Raw genomic sequence first — 18,103 nt, 5'->3', positions numbered from 1 at the left:
AGCGCCACCACCTGGAGCACTCTGCGATGATTAAACCAGTCAAGTCCTGGAAAGCACTGAGCAGCAATCGACTCACCATGAAGATGAAAGGAGCACTGTGAAGATTACTGGGGAGCTACCAGCACTCGGGAGCCTGCCTTCTGAGATACTGCAGGTGTGTTCCCTCTCCGGTGTAAAGTCCCGGCAAGAGGTGGCTGTGATGTGTTAGAGGATACAGCCGTGCTGAGGTGGACTGAAGTTTGGGCTTTGAATTGAATTATTTGCTTCCAAAAACCAGGTGCTTCACGTGTTTTCACAGAAATGAGGGCCTGAAGTGGGTAAGAGCATTTGTGAAAGCAAGAGGGCCTGGGTTCAAGTCCCCAGTGCACATTAAAAACCTAGGCATGGTGGAGCAGTGCCTGCAAACCGCACTGGAGTGGATCTGGGTGAATGCCAGGGGCTCACTGACCAGTCAAGTCAGCCTTGCCCAGACGGGGAGCTTTCAGGTCCTCTGAGGTCCTGTCTCAAACAAGAGATAGAGTAATAGAGGAAGACACTCACCATCAGTCCCTGGTCTCTGCACAGAGAAGTACACACCACACATGTGCGCGTGCACACACACACATATACACACCACACATGTGCATGCGCACACACACAGATAGGGAGTGTGTGGAAACGAGAACTGAGGAGAGGTGGGGAAAATGGCAGGCAATTTTTTTTAATGCAAGCAAATTGAATCCAATTTCCTCCCCATCTTGGTGTCCTTTGCCGTTGCTTCTTCCATTTCTTCTGCTGTGAACTGACTCCTCTGAGGAACCCAGTAACCAAAGCCGCCAGTCGCAATGAAAGCTGAACTAACTTGTAAACAGAGTTCATTGAGAACCCAAGGCTATCGCTCCAAGTGCACGCCCTTCCCTAATCAGGATTCTGCACGTAGCCAAGGCTAGCCAGCAACTCTATGTGATCCAGTGGGCCTCCAGCTCACAGTCCTCTTGTGGCAATGCTGACATTACAGATGTGTGCCACACCTGGCTCTGCAAACAAATCTTGAAACACACTGAACTAATAATGACAATAGGAAGTGTGTTACCACCGTGTATCGAGAACTTGCTTTGTGCCAAACACGTACCATGTTATCTCACCTAACCCCCTGAACAAAACAAAGTGTGTGTGTGCTTTTATGTCTTTTTTCGATCAGGTAAAAAAAAAAAAACAAGCAACAATACAAACCTAAGACTCCCTTGCTTCAGGTCACCCTGAATAAGATACTGTGATTCAAGCCCTAGCACGCACCTCTCCAAACGCCATTGGGGTAACTGATGTCTGCAGAGTCTCTAGCCACACAGCCCATCTCTACAGCACAGGCCCCACAGAACTAGTTCTCCGAAGAGCAACTGCATTGCCCCTCCAGGCTCCTGTCGTTACCTTCCCCACGGCACGGCCTCCCTCAGCTTCACCCCATGGGTTGCTACTTTTTCACTTATCAGACCTTTACATGTGCCTGCCTCTGGTTTATCACTCACTCCTAGGAGACCTCCTGTCATCTTCTTTCCCGTGAACAGAGGCACTCAAGCCACAGGTCACTGAGGTAAAGGGCATATTGACTGGAGTCCCATCAATAGTCTAACTTCGGCGAGTTCACCTCTGCTTGCTCCTCCTCCTACAATGTATAACCAGGCAGAGCGGAGGACTCTGGCTGGTCAGCTACTCAGCCACCTTCAGCACAGGACCTGGGATTAAGAGGACAGCTCCCCCCACAATGTCAGAAGACAAGGTAAAGCAAGCTTGGCTCCTTTGAATTGGATTTTGAGGAGATTGGGAATCTGTTCAAGTCAGCGAGTTTATAAAACTGCTGGGGACACTGTATGCAGTTACCACAGACCCAAGCTACTTTTTTACTCGGTCAGTTACTAATCCATTTGGCTGCTGAGTGAACCAGAGTTCTTATTCAGTAGTCAGAGTTTTAGGGATACTTGCTGGTTTTTTATTAGTCTTCATAACGTTCCCAAGTACCACTGCAGCCTGTCACTGGAGACGCATGCAAGCATACCCAAGCCTAGGGCAAGTTCGCCAGAATCTGACCTTGCAAGAGGATCTGGAATGTTCAAAAATGCCCATGTACAAAAGACAAGGGGGAAAGACTGTTCTAGATTAAGGGATCAAGAGCTGACGGCACTGTTGCAGGTTACCTCAGCCCACAGGAAGAAGAGGAAGAGGCCTGAAGGAGTATACTCTGGAGAATCTGGCTTTGGGCTGACTCTCTGCTGATTGTTAGCACACTTAGTGTTGTATTCCTGGGTGTGACAATATCACAATCAGACGGGAGGATGTCTTTGTTCTTAAGTACCTGTGGAAGTCACCAGGAATGAGGTGACACAAATAATCTGCAGCCTATTTTTAAATGGCTCAGCCAAAACAAGACACATTAAGAAATAAATGTGGTGAGTGCTAGTTGGGTGATCACTGATGAGCAAAGGGAAGGCCACGGAGTTTTCATTTCTCTGGGACTTTAATGTCTCTGTAGATAGAACCTTTCCCAAATTTACCTTCAAAAGAATATGTCGTTCTGTTATTCTTATGTGTTTACAAGCTCCTCCTCAACCCCTGCATATGATGATAGAAGTTGATAAATCTGTAGTCCTGTTAAGAGTGGGACCCTTGCAAGACGTGTGTATGAATCTAATGCTGTGAGTGCTGCTGATTAAGTCAACTGACCTTTGTGTTCTCTATGCTTTGATAAAATGAGGATGCTTGGAGTCTGACATGGACTCTCTGGACTTTGTTTTAGTATTCTGTAAGTGAAGTAATCTCCTCGGAATTTGAGAGTAAGTAAAGACAACATCAGAAAGGCTTTGAGGGAAAATGCTTAAATGTCATCTCTGTATTTGCACAATGCACATTTAAAGAATGACCCTGGAATCATGATTCTGTGGGTGCTATAGCTTGGGATAAAGCTACAACAGGGCGAACTACAATGACAATTCACAGATACGTATTAAACTAGTAACTATGGGATGGCGTACAGACTCAGCAAATATGACAAGGCGTCATCCATATACCTAATGTCTAGAAGATGTTGTCAAAGGGACAATCTCAGAGCCAACCTTCAGGCTTTGGTAAATTCCCCCAGTGCTTTAGAGACTAAACTGTAAGAACTTTCCTCAAGGAACTGCCTAATAGCAGAACACAGAAAGTGTGGAGACTGGAATAATAGGCAGGGCTTTGCAGGTTTGTGAATCCACTGCCATTTAAAGGGGTGACCAGGGGACGGTGGTTCAGCAAAGTCAGAGTCAGTCTGGACATACCCACAATGCACAGAAAATTCAGGCAAGGGTCACAGTCTGGGAGTCCTCCATTTCTTCCGTTGATAAAGGGAGGTACCAGACAAACATCTGTCACTTTTTAAATTCCTTTGGGTCTGAAAATTCTATGGCATGAGAAGTATCTGGTCTTCAATATTGGATGTAAAATCATCTTTGTCTTGGTTTTGGAAGCATGTGGAGGCAAATCAAACATTTTCCCCTTCCTAGTCCATCAGTTGGTGCTGGAAAACCTGCTCTTTTATTTAGCAGTGGAAGTTTAAATGTTCCATACCAGGATATCTGCCACAGACTAGTTATAGTTCGTTTAACCCTCTTAGCCCTCCATGAGCATGGCTTCCTCGGCCACGGAGGAGAGGTCAACCGGCCTGCTCCTCACGCTGTTTGGGGTCCTATTAACGATGTGTGAAAAGGTGATAGATGGTTGCTTCGTAAGGGCAACCCCTGAGATGACAGTGATATGGGTAGAAAGGCATTTGGTGTGTGCCCTCTCCTAAAGGAGACCGCATTGCTTATGTTCATTTTTACACTAACCCTGTCCAAGGCACCTCCTGAGCTCAGTCACAGCACACCAGTCTCATAATCCCACCCATCACCTACTATTTATGACCATTTCAAAGGTAAAGAAACTGAGGCACAGGGATACTAAAGGTCATGTAGGACCCCTTTCTATGTTTTCTGACTTTAGCAACTACTTGACCATGCTGATAGACGACATAAGACATCCAAGCTACAAAAAACATACCACAGTTTATTTCATGTTAAGGTTCAACTACTTCTGCATTGAGTTTTAAAATTTTATACATTTGGTGTGTGTGTGTGTGTGTGTTCATGCATGCACGCACACATGTGCTCCTGTCACAGCACACATGTGGAGGTCAGAAGGCAACTTTCAGGAGTCAGTTCTCACTTACCACCGTGTGGGTCCCAGGTGTTTAACGCACAAGCTTGGCGGCACCACCTGTAGCTGCTGAGCATCTCCCTGGTCCCATGCTTCTAGCCTGTTCTATTCTTCCATGTTTATCTGCAGTGTATTTTTAACTGCACATGGGAACTAATTTCTCCAACCAAAATATATTAAACTCCAAGTAAAACTTGACCTTTAAAAGTGTTTCTGGCTTAGCAGCCCATGTCCTAGGAAGGAGTTTAGCGAAAGGACTTGAAGATTTTTCCTTCACTTGCCTTCTGAACAAGTTACTTCCGTTTCCTCATTTCCCGGGGTGAGAAATGATGACTTTGAGAGAACAGGCAAACCCTATTTAGGAGCTCACTGCTTGTCTTTGCTCTCTCTAACTGCCCATGCCAATCTCTTTGCCATTAGAATGGGCGGATGAAGGCAGATGGGATTTTTAGTGCTTAGTAGATTTCATAAAATTTCCCTGTCATGAAGAAATTTTTTTCAGAGTAAATATATGGCCACACCACCTAGATAATTTGACAGGCATAGCATATGCTAAGGACCTTAGAAAGACAGTCTTGGCTTACCCAGAGGTGTTAAATGTAGCATCGAGCATTCCTGAAAGTGAAGAACTCGTCAGAATCTGAGAGATGCAATGTGACAAGGACTTGCTGCAAAGATGCTGGAAGAGCACCCTTAGTCAACGAGCATGCTAGCCTCTGCAACACAGAAGCCCCCCATTACAGCCAGCAGGGAGCCTCAGGATCGACCACCACGAGGAAGTGAATCCTACCATCAACTCAAATTTTCCACTACAGTCTCAAAGGGAACATAGCCTGCTAACATATTGATTATCACCTGCAGAGACGCAAACTAGACTTCTAACCTGAACACCTGTAAGACAAATCGGGTTGTATGGTTCAAGCCACTGAGTTGGTAGGAAGTTTTTTATAGCTCCAGTGGAAAATTAATGTCCGGAGTAAATGAAATAATCTGTATAAAGCAGCAACTGGGCAAGCAGGAAGCATCCTCAGCACTGGGCTCCGAAGCGGGGTTTGTGCTTCTCCTCACATCAGGGTGGCTACATTATAGTGGCTGAGAGTATGCCAGAGCCCTCCCGATGCACCTGGTTCCTCGCTGCTGCTGATGATAATCATTTTCTGTAAACAAAAAGAAATCCTGATCCTTGGAAACAGCTTGAGGGGAAGATGACTTGAGGATAAACCACTCACCCAGTAAACGGAATTCCATCCTAGCTTTTATTTTCTGAGTTTCAAATGTCTTATAACATTTTAGAGAACCATTGAAAACCTTGCATCAGCCTATATACTATATGCCATATAGTAAGTATGTATGCATATTTTAAATATTACTTGCTTGTGTACAAGATAACTTATGTGTAAATATGTGTACATTATCCGTAATAAATACATGATGCATGTGATGTGCATGAATACATACATGTATCTTTGGAGGGGAGAGACAGGTGGGAAGACAGACAGACAGACAGGCAATATCTTTGCATCTATTCTGCAGTCAGGACAAAGTTGCTGACATTACCAGCCTGAACAAAGGTCACCTAAAGCTTTAAAAAATAAGTGAGTTGTATACACCTACAGACTGCACATACCCAAGTGAGATTCCAATGCAACAGAAGGACTTGGGGTGTTGTAGGAGTTATGCACTTATTAAGGCCCAGAACAAAGTCTTGTTTCAAAGTCAGTGGGTTGAAGAACTTCTAGGGTCCCTAGGAAGGTCCTGTGAGAATTTGTTGATGGTTACACTGAACTGGAATATTACTAGAGAATCAGGGTACTGGATAACTATTTATTCTTCATACTGGAGTGCAGAGATTTACATCTTGTAATTCAGACAAAAACCAAAGATGCTATAGGGGAAATAGGCAGAGGCACTTAAGGTGTAAAAAAAGAAAGAACAAGAAAGGAAGGAAGGAACGAAAGAAAGAAAGAAAGACCAAGCAAACAAAATCCATGTTGATGTGACTCATCCACTCACCCAGCAAAACACCCACTATCTCCTGTGCTACTGGCTGAAATTTTAGATTATATGATGACACATACAACATATCCCTATAAAACACCTAACAGTATAAATTTCAAAAATATTCGTTTTACCTCTACTTCGCCAGCCTTATGGAAGAGTCACTTGTTAATTTATTCTTCAATGAAACATTTTATGCATAAGTCAAGCAATATTTGTGTGTAAGTCCTTTTCAAAGCATTAGTGAGCTAAAGCTGTAGTATGCAGACAGTTTCCCCAGCATGCAGAAGGCACCAGGCCTGACTCCCAGCACTGTAAAACATCAATGAATCAGTCTGTGACAAATCACTTAGTAAGGTTTACAATTTCATCTACTGTTTAAAAACAAGCCAAGCTGGCTATAGCAGCCCACTCTAATTCCAGCACTCTGGAGGCAGAGGCAGGAGGACTATGATTTGAGGCCAGCCTGGTCTACATTATGTGTTCCAGGCTATCCAGGGTTACAAAGTAAGACCCTGTCTCTAAACAAAAAAAAAAAACAGCAAAAACCAATAGATTTGGTCATATTGCTGTATAGAGTGTTGTATGTATCTGATGTGTATCATGATGCCACTGAATCTGTTTGGCCATCCCTGCTGAACAACAGTTATTTCTGCAAGCTGCTGTTGTAGGTAGCCTGACCTGTGTGTCTGTGTGCATGACTCCTGTCAGCTGACTGGATGAGTAGTTAATAATGAGCTGATTGCTCTGCAGTTTTAGGGTAGCTTCCCTACATTGGAAAGAAAGCAATGGGGCCTAACTCACAACTCTATGCTCAGATTCATGCAAACCCTGGAAAGCACTCTTGCCTGGATACTGGTTCAGATCATGACAAACAGGATGCTCTGAAGCAGATGCCGTTTTTTTTCTGTAGAGTGCAAATGTCTGGAAAGGTCTCTGGATACTGCACAGATCATGACAAACAGGATGGCTGTGATGCAGGTGCTGGGCGTTTCTGCAGAGTGGGAACGTCTGGAAAGGCCCCATCTCTACTGATGCTGCCATAGGACTGTTCTGCACTGGCATTTCTGTTTCCCTTCAGCAGCAATTCTAATTCTCAGTTCTGACTTTGAATCTTGAAGAACTATTAATGTGGGTTTGGGGATTAAACTCAATCGGTGAAGTGCTTGCCTAACATGAACAAAGCCATGGACTTGCCCCTAGCAGCCCATAAGCAAGGTTGGAGACCAGATGTTCAACATCTGCCTCAACTACAAAGCAGAGTTCAAAACCTGCCTGGCCTATGGTTTCTACCTCTCCTCTCTGTCCCCTTTCCTTCTCTGTCTCACGTGTGTGTGCGTGTGTGCGTGTGTGTGTGTTTTTAAGGCACAAAGAAAATGTTATGTTTGTACCCTGGAAAAGCTGTCCTGATGTTTATTTTTCTTTCAGCGTTAGCAATATAAGAAAATAGTGGCCCCTGTGGTGGTGGTGCACGCCTTTAATCCCAGCAATTGGGAAGCAGAGGCAGGAGGATCTCTATGAGTTTGAGACCAGCCTGGCCTACAAGAGCTAGTTCCAGGACAGCCTTCAAAACCACAGAGAAACCCTGTCTCTGTGGGGAGAAAAAAAGAAAGTGGTGAACAGCTTTCACATTCGCCTAGAACAACACCTGCCCTGCCGAGCATAGGGCTGTGATTGGCTGTGGGAGGGAAAGAGCCAGCACCTGTTGGAGCCTGTGCGGCAGAGGTGGGAGGTCAGTCAGGTGGCAGAAACTGCTGCTTCCTGCCTTTGTTTTTCATCCTCAGATCACTGGAACCTTGGCTTTCACTGTCTTCACTGCCGTGTTGGGGTCCTTCCAGTTTGGATATGACATCGGAGTGATCAATGCACCTCAAGAGGCAAGTGAAACCCACACACAGTCCTTCTAGGGCAAGTCCGATCTTTTCCTCCTGCCCAGAGTATCATATGTTCCTCACACACTAAGATAAAGTGTCCACGTGAGACACATGGGGTGAGCCTGGCCAGCCAAGTACAATGTGCATTGGTTCACAGCTGATAATTTGCCCTTGATCCTGGGTTAACAACCCTCTGGGCCAAAAAGATCAGTGTATAACATTTTTTTATCTCTGGCACTGCTGTTCTCTGAGCTCAGAGAAAATGCTAACTCAATACCTCCTGCTCAAGAGGTCTAAAGGCAAGAATTCCTTGCAGCATTCAGTCAGAGCTGTCACCCAGGCATGAATGACAAGGGGAACAAGAGAAGTGCGTGTTCCACTCAGTGCAGCCATGAGCACCTTTCTGTTCTGTTGGCATCAGGCTTTCCTCAAGCAGATCGTCCCAACCTTAGACTCGTTTCTCTGGCACACGGTAAACTTTGGGAGTCAAACACTAAAATGATAACCGTCCTTCCCTCTCCCTGTCTCCCATAGACCTTCAGCACAAAATAATATAATCGTTAGCTTGGTGGTCAGAAGGTACAAAAACTTTGGGTTTTCTCCACTGTAATGGAGAAAGTTCGTGGCCCTTTGTGAGGAAACATAAATGGAGAATTCCTACCATTTCTGTGTGCATTCTTTGTATATGTGCTCTGTTAAATGCAATGGATCCTCAGAGAGAGATCTCACTCTTCCCTGATGTCACAGCCCCTTAGCTAGGGGACCACGACCACACCTTTGTGCTCCAACTCAGACTGGGAGTGGAGTACACCTCAGGAAGGAGTACAGTGAGGACAGGGTGGGTACTGTAAGCACATCTGCCAAATTTCATCATTTTATCTGCTTGTCTTACAGTTCTAAGAAAATGGTAAGACACCACAGGGAGTTAACACTGGAATGTGTGCAGCCCATAGTCCAACAAGCACTGGTCCTTGGCTCCTAGGGTTGAAAGATGGTTTTCCATTAAGTATGCACCATCCTTAGCATGTCAAGCCTCTTGTTCTGGCTTCCAGGGAATAATGCCGGTGGGGGTAGGAGACTAGAGTGAGATGGTTTCTATGAACAATGAAAGATTGTGCTGGTTGTTAAGCCTACTAAGATCCAGGCCAACTTACAAATCCTTCCTTTCTGGAAGCCCTTTCCACATACCCTCTGAATCCATCCTCTAGTCTTATCAGAAAGGTAGACTGAGACCACCCTCCTTCAATCTAAGTCCCCGAGTCAGAACTGAAAGCACAAACCCCTACTGGCATTTTCTACTGGTTGGATAATATTTGAAGGTATTTTTAAATTACGATTTTTCATGAGCATAAAAATTACACTTGCCCACTGCAGAAAATAGAAGATAAAATTACCTGAAATTATTTCTATTCCATATATTAAACTGCTAAGAACATTTTGCATAATTCCTTTCAGTCTTTCTCCATGCATACTATTGTTTTAGGACAGCCGCCTAGGAGACAGACCGTGAATAGGGATTGCCAAATCTGCCTGTGGCTCAGCTTGCTTACAAATAGGACTTTATTCATAACCAGGAAAAGTGAGCAGCTGTGGTCAGGTCCTTGTTGGAGAGGAACTGCCCAAATTACTGGGGCTGAGCAATGATCTATCATTGCCGAGAAGAATGGGATGGAGGAGGAAAGGCTATAGGATACATCTTCTAGCCACATGAAATGTGGCTAGAAATTTAGTGTTGAGGACTATTCCTTCTGGGATATACGAACCTCTCTGAGGACCCATAGAAGAAGCCTTCATACCTTCTCGGTTCTATCTAAGCTGTTTTTAATCTTGAAAATTCATCAGTTCTAGACTTGACCACTTGGGTCTATTTGCATTAACTGTTAGGAAGTGTAAGTATAAGTTTATAGCTCACTTCTACCGAGGATATAACACCGGGTGCTAAATTTTTATATAGTTCTAACTTTAATTTTTACTCAGAGCTTTGCCAGTAGTTATTTTTTTCCTTTTATGTTACTATTAAATCCTTCATGTGAAACTAACAGTCATATAAAAATCTATCTTCTCTACCTGAAGAGGATCTTCAATGTAAGTAGTTGTCACCATTTAAAACTCGGAAAGCTCTAGGGGGACCTCATGGACCCCAGACTGATAGCTGGGAAAACAGCATAGGACCAACCCAGAACTCCTGACCGTGGGTGTCAGTTAGGACGTCTGGGCAATCTATAGGGCCTCTGGGAGTGGGTCAGTATTTATCCCTAGTGTACAAATGGACTTTGGGAGCCCATTCCACATAGAAGGATACTCTCTCAGCCTAGACACATGGGGGAGGGCCTAGACCCTGCTTCAAATGATGTGACAGTCTTTGAAGATTCCCCATGGGAGGCCTCACCTTCCCTAGGGAGCAGAAAGGGGACAGGATAGGGGGCCGGTGGGGTCAGCAGAGAAGTGGAGGGAGAGGGAACTGGGATTGACATGTAAAACAAGATTGTTTCTAATCTAAATTTTAAAAAATTGTAAAAGAAAATAAATTGGAAAGCTCTTCATAAACACCAAGATCTCTGACAGATATTAGAAAAGCAAAGGCTGCCCTTTGATGAGCCTTTCCTTTGCAACCTCCTTGCTCAGCCAGGGCAGATGCTGCCATGCCATTCCACAAAGCCAGGCACCTGCAGCCGTCGACCGGCTAGCGTAAAGTATACTTCAGTGCCTTCCCAGGTCCCCCACACTTCTCTCAGGCGTCTCTTCCCGCCTTACTCCCCTTGCCTGTGTCCATCATCTCTTTTTCACAGGACACGACCAACTGTAAATCAGTCTACCCATATCTGTATTGTACAGTTCACACAATTGGCTTCCCTGCTTAAACGCCCAACAAACATGTAACGGGAAATCAAAAGCTGTATGTGCAATTTTGAAGTCATGGATGTCTTTCCCTATTTCCTCAGGTAATAGTATCCCACTATCAACATATTTTGGGTGTTGCGGTGGATGACCGAAGAGCTACCAGTAACTATGCTGTCAACAGCACAGACACCCCACTCCCAGTCACGCCAGCATATGCAACGCCAGCATACGCAACGCCAGCATACGCAACGCCAGCATACGCAACGCCAGCATATGCAACGCCAGCATACGCAACGCCAGCATACACAACACCAGCCCCCCTAACTGACAAAGAGGCTGCAGGATCCGCTCACCTCATCACTGTGCTCTGGTCTCTGTCTGTGTCCAGCTTCGCAGTGGGTGGAATGGTCGCCTCATTCTTTGGTGGGTGGTTAGGGAACAAGCTTGGAAGGTGAGTTTTATGCAAAAATATAAACACAGTTTTAATATTTTGTTACTGCTTTTTATAGAGAGATACTTTCTTCCCATTTGTGTGGTAGTGTTAACTTTGTTTTTCAACTTAGACTCCTGTGAGCAAGGTCACTTGCTAGGCCAAATCAATAGAAAATATTGTTGCAATCATTGGGTAAATCCTGGTCACTGTGGAAGTATTTGCAGAAAAGAGTGAATGCCATGCTTGTTTCCAGAGACTTTGATCCTCTGGTTTTGTAAGTTTTAAAACCTGTGAGGAACGTGCCACCAAATTACATCAGTTCCCAAACATTGTTTTCACGATTAAGTTAAAAATTGAACTTGTATTAATCAAGTCCTGTGGTCACCCTCATATCCTGACAAATCAACACACCACTGAGCACAGGGCTCACTTTCCGCTGACACTCAGGCTACAATCGGAAAGCCCCAAACAGAGATGGCACTAAGGAAGAGATTCCCAGCTCCAGCTCCTAGTCGTGTTTAAAACATCCATGTCATGAGAGGAATAGCTTGGTGGGTATGAGGCAATGCCGAGCTTGCAGTGGGCCTGAATTTGGTTCTCAGGGCCCTCTACCTGTACTTCTAGCTACAGGTGACCCAATTCACATTCATGGTCTCCAAGAGCACCTACACTCAATCTTGCACACAGCCACCTTCAAGACGCATACACACATACTCAAATTTTAAAACGAATTTTAAAGAATGCATCAGTGGAGTAATTTCCTTCATACACTTGCTAAAGGATGTACCAAAGTTAGGGCTTCTGATAAGTTAGAAGAGCAAGTTACTATTTTTAAACTGATTTCCTATTAATTGAGTTCAATTTTGTGTATTAATTACCTTTTATTTTCACAATAGAATTAACACATGCCAAACATGGAAAATTTAGAAAATGCAAAAAAAATTAAAAGAGAAAGAGGCAATTTGGTAATTAGCCTCATAATGCTGAATTTAATTCATTTTATCTTTCTGTTTCCTAATGTAAATTATAGCTTTGGACTCATTAATTATTAAAATTCTGACACTTCCTTCTAATGAAATTGTATAAAACACAAAAAAACAGTAAAAATGTAGAAATCGATTATTCATGAAGGAAACTCCTTTTCAAGTATGCAATAAAGTTCAGGTTATTATAATACCCTTAGTTAAGAAAACTCCTGACTACTAAAAACTTTAAATTATTTATGTTTTTAGGCATATATGAACTATACCTAATAGTAGGTTCCATTATAACATTTTCATACATGCACATTAAATATTTTATCACATTTACACCTCAATATCTTCAGCCTCTTCCTTTACACCCTCGAATCCCCTCCCCCTACCAACTTGTGACCCCGTATGCTTTCATCCCTTTCCCTTTTCCTTTATTCTCTTCTTTTCTCCTTAGTGAGCCAATGAGTTTAATCAATAATTTATACAAGCATGGAAGAGGGGTTGTTTTTAGGAGCTTGGGCAACCTAACAGTTGTTATACCACTGATGAGCGACTCTCTCCTTCTTCCAGCAAGCATTTGCTGTCTGTAGACCCTTAGGGAGGGATGAGGTCTCATGGGACCCTTGCTCCGCTAGGACTCACTGCTGGTTGGCCCAATCTTCTATTGTCATCTTTGTCCTGCCTGATAGAATAGACTATCAGCTTGTAACAACTTCTTAGGGTAAACCATTAGCTGTGTGTACCCTCTCTCAGCACTCCATCGGAGTCTGAGCAGAGTCACCCTCTAACGGGGTCTCTGCACTGTCGCCCCAGGGCTAGCCAGCGCTAGAACACTACCTACTCTAAGTTAGTCCATGATTTCCTTATGCCCTCCTGCTACTGTGATGAATTGTCACCAGCCTAGTGGCCCAAAACAACACAAACTAATTTTCTTTCAGTTTTGGAGATCAAACTCTTAACATTCATTATCCTTGACTAAAGCCAATAATATAGGAGGGCTGATTCCTTCTAGAAGCTCTGGGGGGTGGCAAATCCCTGCCTTGTCCTCTCCAAATAATACTAGCCCCCTATTGCTTGTTCATAACCCCTTCCCATATTTAAAAGACCCATAGTCTTTACAAATTCCACATTTAAAATTCAATCTCTTTAAAGATCCAAAATCTCTTTTAAAAGTTTGAAATCTCTCAACTGTGGGCTCCTGTAAAAAAAAAATCAAAATTAATATAAATACTTCCTTTCTTCAAGATAGAAGAATCAGGACAGAGTCACAATCTGAACAAAGCAAAAGCGAACTCCAGCTGTGTAATTAACTCCATGTCCAATGTCTGGGACTCACTTTACCATCTTGTGGGCTCCTCCAAAAAGTGGCTTGGGTCACTTCTCCAACTCCTTCCTCTGCAGCACACACAGCTTATCTTCTAAGCTCAGACAGGCTCCACTCCGCTGCTGCTCCTGTTTTTAGTAGCCATTCCATGATACTGGCATCTACAAAATGCTGGGGATTTCTACTACAACTGGGCTGCACTTTCACCAATAGTCTTCTAACACTCAGGAGGCTGAGGCATAAGAATTAACACAAGCCCAAGGCCTGGATAGACCACAGAGTGAATTCTGCATCAGCCTAGACTCTGTCTCAAAAATAATGTAATTCTTTAAATTTTGTTACTATTAATTCATAGATTTTACAAATAAATATGCTGACTTTGTGTGAAAATAGGGGTAATTATAATTACAACAAACTTTAGAAAAATGTTTTCATCTACTTCCGAAAAAGATGTCCATTAAAGGAACGCTGACTCCAAAGCAGCAAATAAAACTCTTTACTATCAGCAAAATGATAAAGAGACAAATGATAGATAGCAATTACAAAATCAGCTTTTCAGTCACCAAAACAGTGTTCTTTAAAGCAAACAAATTCTAGAAAAATCAAATAACTTAGTAAGCATCAGAAGTGTCACCTTATATCAAAACACTTAGCCTGCCATGGTGACTCATGCCTATAATCTCAGGGCTCTGGAGGCTGAGACAGAGGGGTCTTTGAGAGCTCAAGAATAACCTGAGCTACAGAGTAAGGTCCCGTTAGCCAGAGCCACATCTCCAAAACACAAAAACAAAGCAAAACAAGGGAGTTGTCTCTATGAAAACAAGAGCCAGACAGACGAAATTCCATCGTGGCTAGTACTCACTGCTCACGCATACCAGCTTACAGATCAGGATGTATCAGACATGCTTCAAGAATCCTGAGCTAGCTTTTCAGTAAAACTAAAACTAATTGTTCATGGGCAAAGCGTTCAACATGGTCTGGAAACAAGTAATTTCTTCACATTTTGGTGCTGAATTTAAAATGGTTTTTAAATTTTCAGAATCAAAGCCATGTTGGCAGCAAACAGTCTCTCACTGACTGGAGCTCTCCTGATGGGGTGTTCCAAATTAGGACCATCACATATCCTCATCATTGCCGGAAGAAGCATATCAGGATTCTACTGTGGTGAGTGAGATACATACAGGTCCTTGTCTGAAAGCTACTCTAGGCAGATTTGTGGAGCCTATGATGGCATCACAAAAGGAAGGCAATGGGGGAGAGTCACAGAGAACTGTGATGCTGGCCATGTCCCTGATCCTGTCCACAACAACATCAGTTCTAGTTTGATCTCACATAAATTATATTACTGATTCTCCCTTTCCCAATCTGTGAAATGAAGATGACAATAACATCTGTCCCTAGTGCAGCCATTCTCAACCTGTGGGTCGCAACCCCTTTGGGGTTGAATGACCCTTTCACAGGGGTTGCCTGAGACTATCAGAAAACACACATGTTTACATTACACTATGATTCATAACAGTAGTCAAATCACAATTATCAAGTCGCAACAGAAAACAGTTTATGGTTGGGGGTCACCACAACCTGAGGACCTGCCTTAGAGGGTCACTGTATTGGGAAGGTTGAGGACCGCTGCTCAAGAGGAACTGGGGGAACATATGTAATGTGTCCAGCACAACTTCTGTCAGATACTGAGTGAAGATAACCACCAGCTGTTGCTACTACTCACATGCTGCCCCAACAGGTAGAGGCCATCCTCTCTTCAGACCCTGACCCTGCTCTCATAGCCTGTGCTGTGGTGCCTCTGCCTTTCATGGGTGTGGCCTGCCCTCCTAGATTGATCTCTTAGAACACACTACCTAACCCTGTTTGATTCCAGACATAGCTGCTTGGAGCAGTAAAACTGTGGTGTCCGTAGAGAGAGGTAATTGGAAAGAAATAGCTAGTGGAGTCCTTCCTCCCCTGAACTTCGTATCTGATCAGCAGCACTGGGTTTTGAAGACAGGATTTCTTTTTTTAATTAAATTTTTTAATTTATTTTACATGCCAACCAGTTTCTCCTCCTCCATCTCCTCCAGTTCCCTCCCTCCACATCCTTTCTAAGCCCTTCCCCACCAATCCACTCCTCATAAAGGGTAAGGCCTCCGATGGTCAACAAAACATGGCATATCAAGTTGAGACAGGATCAAATTCCTTCCTTCTGTACCAAGGCTGAGCAAGGCATCCCACCATAGGAAATAGGTTCCAAAAAGTTAGTTCATACAATCAAGGACAGGACCTGGTCGCACTACTAGGGGCCCCCAAAACAGACCAAACTACACAACTGTCACCCACATGCAAAAGGCCTAGGTCAGTCTGATGCAGGCTCTTTAGCTGTCCGTCTAGAGCCCATGAGCTCCCACTAGCTTGGGTCAACTGTCTTTGTAGGTTTTGCCATCATGATTTTGACAACCTCCCTTGCTCTTACAATCCCTCCTCCTTCTTCAACTGGACTTCCAGAGCTCAGCCCAGGTTTGGCTGTGGATCTCTGCATCTGCTTCCATCAGTTACTAGATGAAGACTCTCTGATGACAATTAGGGTAGTCACCAATCTGATTGCAGGAGAAGGGCAGTTCAGGCATCCTCTCCACTGTTGCTAGGAATCTTAGCTGGGGTCATCCTTGTGGATTCCTGGGAGTTTCCCTGGCACCAAGTTTCTCTCTAACTCCATAATGTCTCCCTCTATCAGATATATCTTTCATTGTTCTCCCCCAACTCAGCCATCACAATACCTCATATTCCCATCCCCCATTCCCTCCCCTCTACCATCCTTCATCCCCACTTACCCAGGAGATGTCATCTATTTCCTCTTCCTAGGAAGATACCTCTTAGCCCCCCCCCTTATTACCTAGCTTCTCTGGGACTGTGGATTGTAGCCTCGTTATTCTTTGTTTTATGTCTAATATCCACTTATGAGTGAGTACATACTGTGTTTGCCTTTCTGGATCTGGGTTACCTCACTCAGGACGATTTTTTTCTAGTTCCATTATTTGCTTTCAAATTTCATGATGTCATTGTCTTTTGTTTGTTTGTTTGTTTGTTTTTACCACTAAGTAATACTCCATTGTGTAAATGTACCAAATTTTCTTTATACATTCTTCGGTTCAGGGGCATGTAAGTTTTTTTCCATGTTCTAGCAATTACAAATAATGCTGCTATGAACATAGTTGAGCAAGTGTCCTTGTGGAATGATTGAGCATCCTTTGGGTATATGCCCAAGAGTGGCATTGCTGGGTCTTGAGGTAGATTGATTCCTAATTTTATGAGAAACTGCCATACTGATTTCCAAAGTGGCTGTACAAGTTTACACTCTCACCAGCAGTGGAGGAGTGTTCCCCTTATTCCATATCCCTCTCCAACATAAGTTGTCACCATTGTAATAGGTATAAGATGGTATCTCAGAGTTGTTTTGATTTGCATTTCCCTGATATGTAAGAATGTTAAGCAATTCCTTAAATGTCTTTTGACCTTTTGAGTTTCTTCTGTTGAGAATTCTATGTTTACATCTATACCCCAAATTCTGAGTATTAAAGTTTACTAAAAATGATAAGAAATAGAATTTAAATTCAAGTTTCTGGGAGCTTAGTTCTGTCATTATTTCCTTGAAATGTAGAGAAAGGGACAAGTAGGTGACTATCTCTTAGTCAAGCTCCATAAGCCACAGGTCAGAGTCACATGTAAAATTCTGCAGAGGTACAAATGCTATACCAACCATGTGAATATGCATTTGCAACATCTAAAACAATGTGGAGTGTTAAATTATATATTAAAAATAGTTGACAAAAGTACCTTTTGTCCAAAGACCATCTATTTTCATTTAGAACGTAGCTATCTCAAATACAAAGCCCATAATAAATCTTATTTTTAAGTTTTTAAGAAAACACCAAAGTCTGCAATTAGTAAATGTCCAGATATGCTCCTATTATAGTGCATCCAATTGTCTGTGTGTTTAAGACACCTACAGGAAGTCTAGAGTGACAGTTCATTCGTTAAGAGCAGCACAGACACTGAGAACAACAATTAATAAATGGGACCTCCTGAAACTGAGAAGCTTCTGTAAAGCAAAGGACATGGTAAATAAGACAAAACAACTCCCTGCAGAATGGGAAAAGGTCTTCACCAACCCCACATCTGAAAGAAGGCTGATCTCCAAAATAACTCAAGAAACGATATCAAATACCAAATAACCCAATTTAACAATGGGGTACAGCTCTTCCAAAGGACCTAGGTTCAGTTCCCAGCACCTACATAGCATCTCACAACCATTTGTAAACTCCAGGTCCAGAGAATCTGATGTCATCCTCTGGCCTCCATGGGCAACAGGCATGCGTAACATAAATGGAGGTAAAACCACTCATACATGTAAAATAAAGTTAAATATACCTCTAAAAAAAGGAAACTATGAAAAAATCAGAGAGGA

The 18,103-nt window shown here is 43.3% G+C and overlaps 1 protein-coding gene across 1 annotated transcript in view; it reads left to right on the top strand.

Moving 5' to 3' along the window:
• Positions 1-294: 294 nt before the first annotated feature.
• Positions 295-18,103, top strand: part of Slc2a2 (solute carrier family 2 member 2) — a 29,819-nt gene continuing 12,010 nt past the window's right edge. Inside the window, exons 1-4 of the mRNA XM_040754587.1 lie at positions 295-1,756; positions 7,986-8,078; positions 11,018-11,367; positions 14,687-14,811. Coding sequence (XP_040610521.1) covers positions 1,742-1,756; positions 7,986-8,078; positions 11,018-11,367; positions 14,687-14,811 — 583 coding nt within the window. The 5' untranslated portion in view covers positions 295-1,741. The remainder of the gene's footprint in view (positions 1,757-7,985; positions 8,079-11,017; positions 11,368-14,686; positions 14,812-18,103) is intronic.

Source organism: Mesocricetus auratus, unplaced genomic scaffold (genome assembly GCF_017639785.1).
Source record: "Mesocricetus auratus isolate SY011 unplaced genomic scaffold, BCM_Maur_2.0 Super-Scaffold_100011, whole genome shotgun sequence".
Lineage (NCBI taxonomy): Eukaryota > Metazoa > Chordata > Mammalia > Rodentia > Cricetidae > Mesocricetus > Mesocricetus auratus.
This window is presented reverse-complemented; position numbering and strand designations above follow the sequence as displayed.